Source organism: Pantherophis guttatus, chromosome 8 (genome assembly GCF_059756535.1).
Source record: "Pantherophis guttatus breed Tessera chromosome 8, ASM5975653v1, whole genome shotgun sequence".
In the NCBI taxonomy this organism is placed as follows: Eukaryota; Metazoa; Chordata; class Lepidosauria; order Squamata; family Colubridae; genus Pantherophis; species Pantherophis guttatus.
Window position 1 is genome coordinate 22,960,390 of NC_142070.1, and position 13,198 is coordinate 22,973,587.

At 38.9% G+C, this 13,198-nt stretch overlaps 1 protein-coding gene across 1 annotated transcript in view; it reads left to right on the forward strand.

The window, feature by feature from the left end:
* The window catches only part of ARHGEF38 (Rho guanine nucleotide exchange factor 38), a 53,074-nt gene continuing 39,876 nt past the window's right edge, over window positions 1–13,198 (forward strand). Inside the window, exon 1 of the mRNA XM_034442222.3 lies at window positions 1–373. Coding sequence (XP_034298113.1) covers window positions 169–373 — 205 coding nt within the window. The 5' untranslated portion in view covers window positions 1–168. The remainder of the gene's footprint in view (window positions 374–13,198) is intronic.

Sequence of the window (13,198 nt, forward strand, 5' to 3'; positions counted from 1 at the left end):
AGGTGAGCCAGGTAAGAAGTGAACTTATGCGGGTCTCTTCAGCACGTCAGCTGTTCCTTGAAGGAAGCCGATCCTGTTGCCCACGCAACAAGCACACGCACCCCTCCCTGCTAAGCTCCTTGTATTATTATTTTCCCAACCACTGGGAAAAGAAACACCTGCTTGGAAATGGAAACCAAAGATCCTACTGGAAAAGAAAGTGCGGGGATCAAGAAAAAGAACCTGACTTTCCTCAAGCAGAGATTGTACATGCTGGAGAGGAGGAAGACGGACACGGTGGTGGAGAGCAGCGTTGCAGGAGACCACAACAGCAGCTCTGCAACCTTGAGGAGGAGCCAGTCAGACAGGAGTGAATACAACCTGAAATTGCAAGGTAAAAATTGGGCAGGGGAGGGAGGGAGGAGAAAGGAAAAATATCAAGCTGCTTTTCTTAATATTTGGTCCAACCATCTCAAAGCAATGTGCAATGATGGCAGGAGTAATCCATATACTTGGAAACAATGATCAGGAAGAAGAGGAGGATGTTCTACCTAGAAGATTCTTAAGGCAGCTAATACTTTTTTATTATTGTTTCAGAAAGAGTAATAAGATAGAAACACCGCGAAAGGTACTTAGTTTATCTCATTACACTGAAGGGAAGATTTTAATTAAAGGACACATTAACTTTGTTCACAATTATACAATGCTTTAAAGCCACATTTTAGACAGGTGCGAAGTACCCTATTTTCAGTGTGGAAAATGCATTCTGCGAAAAGGACAGACTTTATGGGACACGTGAAGTGAAATAATAGGAAGTAAGCGGGGGAAGGTTTGTCTTGGAAAGAGAAAAAAAGTTTTGCTTCATTATGTTCGTGTTTGGATCTGAAACAAGCGAAGTGAGAGTATTGATTTTTCCAGGCTTCTGTCCCTGAGGCCATAAATGAAGAAAACACTAATTTGTTATTCTCAGAACAAGGCAAGTCCAACTCTAACCTCTATACCTTTAAAATAACTGCATGCAGGTGTGGGTGTATGTATAGACACATATACAGATATATAGGTAAGTCCTCAATTTGCAACTACAGTTGGGACCAGAATATTCATTGATAAATGACACTGTCATTGGGTTTCACCTGAATTTTTGCCATAAGGGAATCACATTGTTGTTAACCGACTTTGGCTTCCTCCATTGACCTTGCCTGTCGGAAAGTCCTTGGGAAGGTCATAAATGGTGATCACATAATTCTGAGACACTGCAACCATTAAACACGTGCCACTTGCCAAACACTCAAATCATGATCACATGACCATGGAAATGCCACAACAGTCATAAACCAGAGGTGGTATTCAGCAGGTTCTGGAGAACCGATAGCGAAATTTTGAATAGTTTGGAGAACCGGTAAATACCATCTCTGACTGGCCCCACCCCCATCTATTCTCTGCCTCCCGAGTCCCAGTTGATCAGGAAGAAATGGGGATTTTGCAGTAACCTTCTCCTGGACTGGGGAGGGAGTGGAGATTTTACAGTATCCTTCTCCTGGAGTGGGGTGGGAATGGAGTTTTCACAGTAACCTTCCCCTGGAATGGGGTGGGAATGGAGATTTTACAGTATCCTTCCCCTGGAATGGGAAGGAAATTGAGATTTTACAGTATCCTTCCCCTGAAGTGGGGTGGGAATGGAGATTGTGGGGAGGGAATGGAGATTTTGCAGTAACCTTCCCCTGGAGTGGGGAGGAATTGGGGATTTTGCAGTAACCTTCCCCTGGAGTGGGGAAGGAGTGGAGATTTTGCAGTAACCTTCCCCTGGAGTGGGGAGGAAATGGAGATTTTACAGTATCCTTCCCCAGGAGTGGGGAGGAAATGGAGATTTTACAGTATCCTTCCCCTGGAGTAGGGAGGGAATGGAGATTTTACAATATCTTCCCCTGGAGTGGGGTGGGAATGGAGATTTTACAGTATCCTTTCCCTGGAGTGGGGTGGGAATGGAGATTTTACAGTATCCTTCCCCTGCCACGCCCACCAAGCCATGCCACACCCACCAAGCCACACCCACAGAACCAGTAGTAAAAAAAATTGAATCCCGCCACTGTCATAAACCCATCGTAAGTTTTTCAATGCCATTGCATCTTTGAATCATTAAACAAATGGTCATAAGTTGCAAACTCTCTGTAAAGGGGGGGGGAGCTTCTACTCCTAAAAAGGACCTTTCCTAATTCTGTATGAGAAAGTTAGGCTAGATAATGATCATTTTGGATTGCTGCCAAAGTGGCTTAAATAATACCGCCTCACATCCACTCTGCTGGTGGAATGTAGGTTATAATGCTGAACAGGTTTGTAACCTTGCCCTAAAGCAACCTCACAGGAGCATTTTACTCCCAGGAACAGTGGAATTCAGTCACAAACAGTAGCCTGTGATGTAAAACTCACCCTTTTCATTTCCAAGAACCTTCCTATAGGATACAGGCTGTATTTCCCTATATGCAAAGGGATTGTATGGGATTGACAGAGCAATTAATCAGGAAGAATTTCCCTGTGAGAAAGCATTGCTAGATGCTTCGTTTGTTAAGGCTACCTTCTGGTTAGCTACAAAAGGAAACTGATATTGGAAAATACTTTTTCTGCCCATTTCCATTTCCCAGCTTTAGTCAATATACAGGATCATTTTATAGGATCTACGTTATATTCCATTAGTGAGAGAAAGGCAAGAAAAAACAGGAAAATAATTTACATTATTCTTTTTTTTATAAACACTTTATCAAACTTTTATTACATTAAAAACATAAAAAATTAAAAAACAGCTAATTGTGGTGTTTTTCTTGTGACAATAATTCATGCATTATTTACAAAAATTAAACTGCGCGTATTTACATTCTTATTTTATCTATTACTTGTACTTAATAACTATCTATCTTCAATCTATCTCCGTTCTATCCAGTTATACCACTGTTCCCACACATTGTAAAATATCGATGTCTCTTTATCTTTTAAACTCAGTGTTAATTTGTCCATTTCTGCACAATTCATGATCTTTTGTATGACCACTTTCTCTGCGGATGTACATGGCTGTTTCCAACATTGAGCATAGGCATTCCTGGCAGCAGTTAATAAATTTACATTATTCTTATAGCTATATCTCAAAAGCACAGAACTTCCCCAAACTTCTGCAAACAATACTTTGGGTAATCACTGGATGGTCCCAAAAGAACTGGCCTTCGGTTATTCTAGCTTTAAGCCTTTTATGTACGTATATAATGACAGCAGAATAGAGATGGAAAATAGGATTGTTATGTCCTTATAAGGACATCCGCCGGGGATTGGCTAATCCACCGGCGGGAAATTCAAACCGCTGTCTCTGGGCGGTGCAACTTGCCGGAGCGCTTAAAAGGAGAGCTCCGGCAGCTCAGCCGCCAGTCTGTTCCTGTAATCAATAAAGTACTGAATGGACCACGCTGGTTGCATCTTCTTTTCCCTGCGCCTGATCTAATACTGGCGACAAAGGATTCAAGAATGAGAGCGAAGAACCTCGAGACACCAGCAACCGAACAAAGAGCTGAAGTCACTGAAGCCGAGGCTACCAGCAGCATGGCAGCACCTGAGACCGCAATGCTCGCCATCGCCCCTTTCCGACCGAGGAAGGGGAAATGGAAGTCATATATGATCAGGTTCCGGCAATTTCTGAGCGGCAACAACTTCAGAGACCTGGACAATGACCGCAGAAGAGCCCTGTTCCTGGCCCACTGCGGCTCCGAGGTCCTGGAAAAGGCAATTCCTCCTCCATTCTGCACATGTAACTGGAGGGATGGAAAAGGAGACCATTTTGTTGAACCCTCTATATGGGCATTTGCAACAAGCCATAATCTATTTTATTTGCTTTGATTTTAGAGTGATGTATGACCCCAGCCACTATAGTTGATGGATTATGGCTTAGTAGTATATGTGAATAAGGCCAAGAGGGTTAGAACAACATGTAAACTTAATTTTATCAGTATAATCAGTTATTAAAAATATTTTGAGTCCCTGAAGAGAAATCACAGAATTTGTTCAGATTCTAGTGAGGCCTCTGGATGAAAACCTTGCCTTGAGCTATATTACCTGTTTATCTGATTTAGACTCAGTTCTCCTCGCTGCTCTTGCTATCAGCCCCTCCCGTGGGATTTCCTCAGAGTAGGAAATCTCTTGTGGCTGGATTTTCACAACCAAGTAACCTCTGGATAATGTTAGTTGGTTGGACTTATTCACCTGGCTTATATAGCACAATATATATAAATAATTCTAACCAGGTTTGACAACATCCTCAGCTTCATAGTACGAGTAGTACAGCCACAATTGAGCCCAAAATTTCTGTTGCTAAGTGAGACAATTGTTAAGTGAGTTTGCCTCATTTTTTTTTGCCACAGTTGTTAAGTGAATCACTGCAGTTGTTAAGTTAGTAATACAATTACTAACAATTCTGACTTTGCTTGTTAGAAGATTGCATATGGTGATCCCATGAGCAATTTAAACAGGAACTGAATTTATTAGAATTAACATAATGGATTACAGTTTTCCTCCTTAAGCCAATGTTTGCAGAAGGCAGGACTTTTTTGTTATTTGTGGCCTAAATGGATGTATAGTGATCCTTTTTATATTAGTTGCCATTCATTATATCTAACTCTCCTATAAATTATTTACCATATATGTTTTATTTATTGCTTAATGCACCAACCCTGTAGGAATATAAACCCTCTGGAATGACTGGATGTTTTTTTGGTCTGGATAGATCAAGTTACAAATAGGAGTATAACAGGACATAATTATCACAGTGGAAAAACAATGCTTATGTAAATATCTGTTGACCTTTATAACTTCCTTTTTCATGTTAAACACTCTATTCAGATGTCATTCTCTTGGAGCTCTAGGCAATCATAGTTAATTAAATTGGTTAGTATTTTTGAAAGCCTAAAAACTCTCCCTATTTTTTTTTATCAGGTAGCAAATACTTATATTGTATAACTAAACTCCCTGTGAAAACTGATCCTTAAATATCCTATTAATCAAATAGATATACTGTAGTACAGCTTAATAATTGTACAAAATGAGATGTTAAGAATAAAAAAGACCCAATGAGCATCACTTGAAGTTTGATTTTGAAGAATGTAGCATCTATTTATACATCTTCCATTCTGTCATCAATCTAAACTTGATGCAACGGTGGGAACTGATATATTTATCATTTTAATTATGTATTCTTTAAAATGTAGTACAATGAAGGCAACTTGCCTTACTTTTTAACTTGTAATGTATAGTAAATGCAAACCTATGAACCAACCTTAAAGCCTTAAGGGAATGGTCAGATAAACAATTTTATTTATTTGCTTAAATTGATTAGCTACCTCACTCCAATGGATTTGGGGTGGACAGTGTTTATGCGATTTGATTGATTAAATACATATAATGAATTACTCTTCTAATAGTGTCCTTCTTTAATCATGTAGCCGGGGGTTATAGTGATTAAGATGTTGGTATAGGATAAAGAAACCAAGTTGAAATGTACCAAAAAATTCACTGGATGATTTCAGCCAATCAGTCTCTTTTAGCCAAACCTACCTCAAGAGGAATGCTATGGTGAAGATAAAATACAGGGGAAATCCTTGAGATGGTGTCTCCTAAAGGTAACTTTGAAATAGAATAGAATAGAATAGAATAGAATAGAATAGAATAGAATAGAATAGAATAGAATAGAATAGAATAGAATAGAATAGAATAGAATAGAATTTATTGGCCAAGTGTGATTGGACGCACAAGGAATTTGTCTTGGTGCATACGCTCTCGGAGTACATAAAAGAAAAGATACATTTGTCAAGAATCATAAAATACAACACTTAATGATAGTCATAGGGAAACAGTCAATATAAATCTTAAGAATACCAGCAAGATTACAATCATACAGTCATAAGTGGGAGGAGATGAGTGATAGGAATGACAAGAAGATTATTAGTAATGCAGATTTAGTAACTAGTTTGACAGTGTTGAGGGAATTATTTGTTTAGCAGAGTGATGGCGTTCGGGAAAAAACTGTTCTTGTGTCTTATAATTCAAATGAGTGCATGAATGAAGATTGCAACCCAGTCGTAATTTTTGGAAAGGTATTGTAAACTTTAGATAGTTGTAGATTGTGTAGCTCTGTCTTAATCTGCCTCCCAGCAACTGTGTTTTATATTGTTTGATATTTCTGAATCATTTTCAATCATCCTTTCGCAAACCAAGTGAATTGACTAATGTGCGGATAGAATTGGCCAGGAGAAATTATGTTTGCTTTGTCCATTTTTGTTGGAAACTGCAGGAAGATACCTAAGCCTTTAGTGATACTTATGAGCTCCAAGACTGCAGTAAAAAAAAAGTCAAGAGGGCAACTAGTGCAAGCAAACTTCTGCCGGGTTTTTTTATGTGAAGGTGGAACTTTGTAGCTCCAATCTTGACATTTTTGAACATAGTCTGAAGATACTCCTGCAAGACTGTAAACATAGTCCTCTATTAGGAGATGGACCATTCTTGTCTGCAACATACTGAATAGCTTCTAGAGTAGATTAGATGAGCCAAGGAGCCAGTATCAAAAAATATCTCTGCCTTTCATAACTATGTTGAGATACTGTTAAGAAATGAATATTGGCTTAACGTTTATTCCATTAGTAGCATTTGAATGCTGCAGAGCCTAACTGAAATGGCTGTTCTTGGATTAGATGGGTTTTTTAACTACCTTCTATCCATCTTATAGTTATTTGAAGGTTATAAATGGTTATTGATGGCAAATACAGTAGAGAAGATTTGCACTTAACAGTATAGAGATCCCGATATATTTTCAGTTAATGAATCACAGTTTTACCCTATTACTATAGGAATAAATCATTTTATATTTTACTTGGAAGATTTAGAATATTAATATTTTTCAGTTACTATGCTTTGGAGAAGTATTCTCTGAAGATATTATTATTATTATTATTATTATTATTATTATTATTATTATTATTATTATTATTATTATTATATTTCTATACCGCCCTTCTCCCAAAGGACTCAGGGCGGTGTACAGCCTATTTAAAAACACAAGACAAACATCAATTTAAAATTTAAAATTATTAAATAAATTTGGCTCCATTTAAAACCCCAGAAATTTAAAATACCCCAATTTAAAATTATCATGTCGATAGCCCGGCCTGGCGGAACAACAGGGTCTTCAGTGCACAGTGAAATACCCGGAGGTGCTACAGGAATCACACTTGGGAAGGAATTATATTACAGAATTAATTCAGAGATTGTTTTATGTAGTAACTTTAGAATTCACAACCAAGGTAGGACAGACATTACTCACCTGAGCCAGTGATGGGTTCGCACCAGTTCTATAGAACCGGTAGTAAAACCGGCGGGAGGCTCCGCCCACCGACCCCAATGCCATCAAAATGCTTCTGCGCGAGCGAAGCGAGCATGCACGGCCCCGCTGCAAACCGGTAGTAAAGGTAAGTAGAACCCACCCCTGACCTGAGCCCATCAGAAGCATTCACAATAAGGATATTATTTTATCTTTGATAATTTTTTTAATTGAATTTTTTTCAATATTCCAGAAAACATTAATTCAATCATTAAAAGAATCTAAAGTCAAGGAATGGAGATCAAATATTTTCTGTAAAAGTTAGGTGCCTTTTTCATAGCTACTTGCAATATATGGTTCAACAAAAAACTGGAGTTTTGGATTACTTAAATAGGTATCGCTGGATAGACTTGATAATAGTTGAGCAGTGTCAAATTCTCTAGTGGTTTGTGCAAGGTTATAGTGACTATAATGTTTCTTTGCCTGAAATACATGGGAAATCTGATACTGAGGGGAAGCTTTCTCAGATGGCATAAATTTCAGCATTTGCTTCTAAAGGGAGTCAGATAACAGGTTATAACAGATCAACAGTTATATTAATGAGGTTAAGACTAGCAAGGTTTCCCTATTCTGTTCAAAGAGAACCTACCTATTTGCATTAGCCATTATTACTGTTTGTGAGGTGAAACACCCTCCGTAAGATGTTTCACCCATTGTGTTAACTCATGATATGGTTTGCTTCCTTCATTAATGCTGCTTTTATGATCATCATTATGAATTAGAATTATATGTAAACCAAGCCACTGTGTTAATCATATCATGATTAAATCAGTCATGGCCGAATCCTTGAGTCAATCAGGAAGGGAAAGACATTTATGAATAGCAGTTGAGAAGGTGGAGAATTTGCATATATTCCTACAATTCAGACATACAGTTCATTTGCGTAAACATTTTAAAGCATACTGTGCTTTAAACAGTGGTGGCAAACCTTTTACTCACCGAGTGCCAAACAGGTACGTGCTTTGCGTGCGTGCATACAGCTCCTCCCCCATGCGTTGTGTGTGACACCACACCATCTGCACATGTGTGCGGCTTTAATGTGGCTCCCCCATGCACTACGTGCGCATTTGCGTGGCTCCCCCTGTGCACTGTGCGCACAATTGCACCATCTGTGCATGCACATGGTTTTTGCATGCGCAATGCACATGCACAAATGATGTCTATGCATGTGCATGCTGCACGCAAGTACTCTCGCATGCATGTGCAAATGCACGTGCATGCGCAGGAGAGCTCCGAAGAGCAGCTGGGTCCCCTGAATTGTTGGGGCGCGTGCGTAGCTGCAGGTGAGTTGGGCAACAGCTCATGTGCCCGGAGAGATGGCTCTGTGTGCCACCTCGGGCATGCATGCCATAGGTTCGCCATTACGGGTATAGGATATTCTGCAAATGAATTCTATTTAGTTATGATTTCCAATTGTGTTCATTCCCTGTATTTCTGCTAGTCCAGAATTTTGAGTTCTTTCAGCTTTGGAAAGGAAACTCATAACTTAGTGCACAGTGCACATTTTTTTCATGATGACAATCTCAGATTCAATTTCTGGTACTTCCATAAGATCTTCTGTAGTTCAGAGTCTGGTTTTCTATTCCATAAATTTTCTGTCTGCCCAATCTGAATGATCAGAGAGAGAGATTGCCTAGTAAGAGAGAGAAAGATGGAGTCCTTTGGTCTTTTCTTCCTTTAGAACAGCTTACCCTCCCCCCTTCCCCCTCTCAAAGGTATCTCCTATTCTTGTGCCTCTCTACAAGCTGGTAAAAACTGATAACAGTTGTTTGAACGTGTAACTGTTAATAATAATAATAGATAATACAATTTTGGATTTACATTCTTTTGGTTATTTATTATGCATTTGTCTGCACAATGTGTCACAACACATCTTTGTATATTTCTCAGAGGCTTTTTTATAACTGAGGCAGTGTAAAAATTGTAGAAGTAAGAAAATAAATATTTAAGGTTGGAAAACTTCTATATGACACCCTGGATTGTTGTTGGTAGTCAACTGCGTTCCCATGTCACATTAAACTAATGATGTAGTTAGTTTGCTTTTGGATTAGCAAATTGGTTGAACCAAATCAAGGCAGGTTGGTAAATCATAGTTGATAGATAGGCTTATTTATGACCTTAATCATTTGTGGCTAATTCAATAAATAATACCAGAATGTATTAGGATGTATAATTCCAACCACTATAGTACTAGTGAGAAGGACTATATTCTAGGAGAAATTAATGTGGAATTTAACTGTTCATGTTACCAGTGAAATACATTTTATATAGTTCAAAGCATCAAATCATTAATGTTAACCTGCAAACACAAGTCACAAAAACTGATTTTCCTGTAAACTATCTGTCTTTCAAAAAATAATAATAAATAAATTGGAAAAAAATGGCTAGACAAATATATCTATCTCTATATATATTTTCAAATATTAAATTATCAAAGGAGTCTAGTGGGTTTTTTTTTTTTAAAGATCTTTGGGTGCTTTAAAAGGGGCTTGTTTATTTGGACTGGAAGTATATTCCTCTGCAATTTACTAATTCCTCTTTTTAAAAGAGTAGAAAATCCACACCCTTAGCATTTCTCCTCTGTAGAAGCCTTCCCTCAGGGCCTTTCTGAGCTCTTGTCCTCCCTCAGACAAATCTCTCAAGCAGATTCCCACAGATATGTTGCAGAACCTGGAGTTTCCCACCTGGCAACCCACTTGCCCTCCCTTGCCCTTTTCTTTGTCCTCTCCTTGCTCAGATAGACCTCTCTTCCTTTGAACCTGTTAAGAAAAATGTAGGGAATGACTTTATTATTAAAATCTAGCCTGATTCCTGACACAAAGCTTTCTTTATGTTTCCCTGAGGCTTCTTATTTGTAATGTCTTTCCTCCAGGGAGAGCTTGACAGGCAGGTAACCTGGCACCTCCAAGGACAAGCAAGCTGAGCTCCTGTTGTATTTCACAATAGAAGGTGGCCACAGCTAATCTCACCTTCTTCCAGTGTTCTCTGCTGAAAACACAAAGGAGAGAAAGGTGGTTTCCTGCTTTGCGTCTGCAATAGGCTCTCAGAGACATTTGTCCAAATTTCATGCTTTAACATTTTCAGAAATTTCCCTGGTATTCCCAATCTTATCTGAAGATAGAAGGTGTAGAAATCACACCTTCTACTCAGTGGTGAAATCCGAACTGGTTTGCTATCGGTTCGCTGGCTGCGCATGCGCACCACGTGCCAAACGCATGCCGCATGCACATGCGCACCAAAAGGAGGCTTGGAAAGATAAGTAGAAGTGAGGAGGGAATCAGCTGTTGTGCGCGATTTAGCAGGATTTCCTACTTTCTAGCAAAGCTAAACCCCGCTGCACAGCTGATCGTCGGAAATACTGATTCGGAAATACCGCCTGCACGTTGATCATACCACATGCACGATTGTCGGAAATACCGGTTCAGAAATACTGCATGCACACAAAAAGGAGGCTTGGGAAGGTAAGTAGAAGCGAGGGGGGGATTAGCTGTGGTGCACGATTTAGCAGGATTTAGCAAAGCTAAACCCCACTGCACAGCTGATTGTCGGATATACCGGTTTGGAAATACTGCATGCACATCAATCGTACCACATACACAATCGTCGGAAATACCAGTTCGGAAATACCACATGCACACAAAAAGGAGGCTTGGGAAGGTAAGTAGAAGCGAGGGGGGATCAGCTGTGGTGTGTGATTTAGCAGGATTTCCTACTTTCTAGCAAAGCTAAACCATGCTGCACAGCTGATCGTCGGAAATACCGGTTCCATTGGTAGCTTTTTTTAACTACTGGTTCACCCAAATTGGTAGCTTTTATTACTACCGGTTTGCCTGAACTGGAGCGAACTGGTAGCATTTCACCCCTACTTCTACTCCCAACATAACAATATTTGTATCTGTACAGATAGGACGTGAAATCCTATATGTGTTACAGAAGATGTTTCTCTTTTGTAGATTTGTCTCTGTGTGTGTGAAAGGTACTCCACAACTTATGATTGTGAGTGAGCCGAGAATTACAGTTGCAAGTCATGTTGGTCATTATGTGGGTCAACATGTGACTGTGCCCAATTTTACAATCCTTTTTGTAGCAGTTAAACAAATGCCGTAGTCATTAAATGAATGTTGTAATCATTAAACAAACAGCCCACTCCTTAAATGAACCCATCATACCAAAGTAAACACCAATATCCGGCAAAAAAGTCACAAATTACAGTCACATGACTGTGGGGTACTGCAAACAGTCATAAATGTGGGCAGGGTGCCAAGGGCCCATGTGATCATGTGACTGCAGGATTGGGGGTGTTGGGACTTTGAAATTGGGTCAGAGTTTCGAAGTTTCTTGGGAAATAGCTCTTGGGAGGTCCATTGTCATTTCAAATGGTTGCTGAGCATCAACATTCATCCAAACTTCTAAGTCATAATTAAAATATTTAATCTTTAAAACTGGATAAGATAATACAATTACACATTTTATTACACTGCAAAATGAGTCAATTTACTTTCAAAGTGCCACAATTTTCACTCCCCTTGTCCTAAGAAACATTCGAGGCTGACTGCCATTTGTTCTCAGCCTACAAACGTAAGTCCCACAGAATTCCTTCAAGGTCACCGTTGGTGGGCAAAATCCAGTCTTGGCTCCACCTTCAATTTTTCTTTATTGGCAGATTTGTAAAATATCGCTGCCGTTACTACAGGTGGATGGGACTCAACAATGGGAAGTCCCAGTCAACAATGGCTATTCAGCCCAAACTTTCTCAAGATGCTGACAGAGACTGGAAGAGATCACGAAAAGCAGAAATTCTGACTCCCCGATGTACCACCTCATAAAATCTGCTCTTTTTGCTGTACTGCAGGTGATTGGGAAGTAAATAGACTCAATGGTCCAACAGTGACAATGGCATCTGATCATAGAAGCATCCCACTAGTGCCAAAGTTTTTTACAGAAGTGAGCAGAGATTTAATTACCAGGGCCGTGGTAACTGAGATGATTATCTCTTTAGTTTTTTGGCATTTTAGAAATGGCGCTGTTGCTTTTAATTGTATGAATGCTTCCTGTGGTTTTATTACATTGATTTATTTAACACTGCATTTTTAAACACAATTTTCTTCTTATTGGAAAACTGAAGCTGCTGATCAGCTTTAAAATTTAATAAATTAATGTATACTTCACTCAGATAATTGTTTTTAGGTGGCTTATATGACAGCCAACCAGCACTCTTCTGTATTATGGTGTGGCCAGCATTAAGCATGAAAGCCAACTGGGTGACTTTGGGCCAGTTACTCACTCTCTCAATCCAACTCACATCATAGGGAGCTGGTTGTAGAGAAAATAGGAGGAGAAAGAAGCATTAGGTATGTTCTCTGCCTTGAATCATTTCTTAAAAACAATAAACGTGGGATAAAAAAAATAAAATTAAAAGAAAATAAAGTACTGAAACAGATGGGAACTGATTTACAGGGATGTCTGACAGAGAACATAGGCAGAGCTTTAATTGCACTTTCTTCGTTGCAATATTGTTTTTTTTAAAGCATATCTTGTGGACATCCCTGTTGACTTACTTTCAAATGTTTATGTATTTATATGTATGTATTTATGCAATACAAAATAAGGCCTTCTCTTTGACAATAGGTGTTTCTCATTTACACTACTTGTGCTTTATAAAGTAACATCAGTTAGCCAGGCTGTCTTGATTTTATGGCTGGTTTTAAAATTTGATATGGATTTTAATTGAAAAGTTTTAAATTACGGGCCAAATTTATTTAATTATTTTAAATCTATTTTTAACTTTTGTGTATAAATGTTTTTTATCTTGGC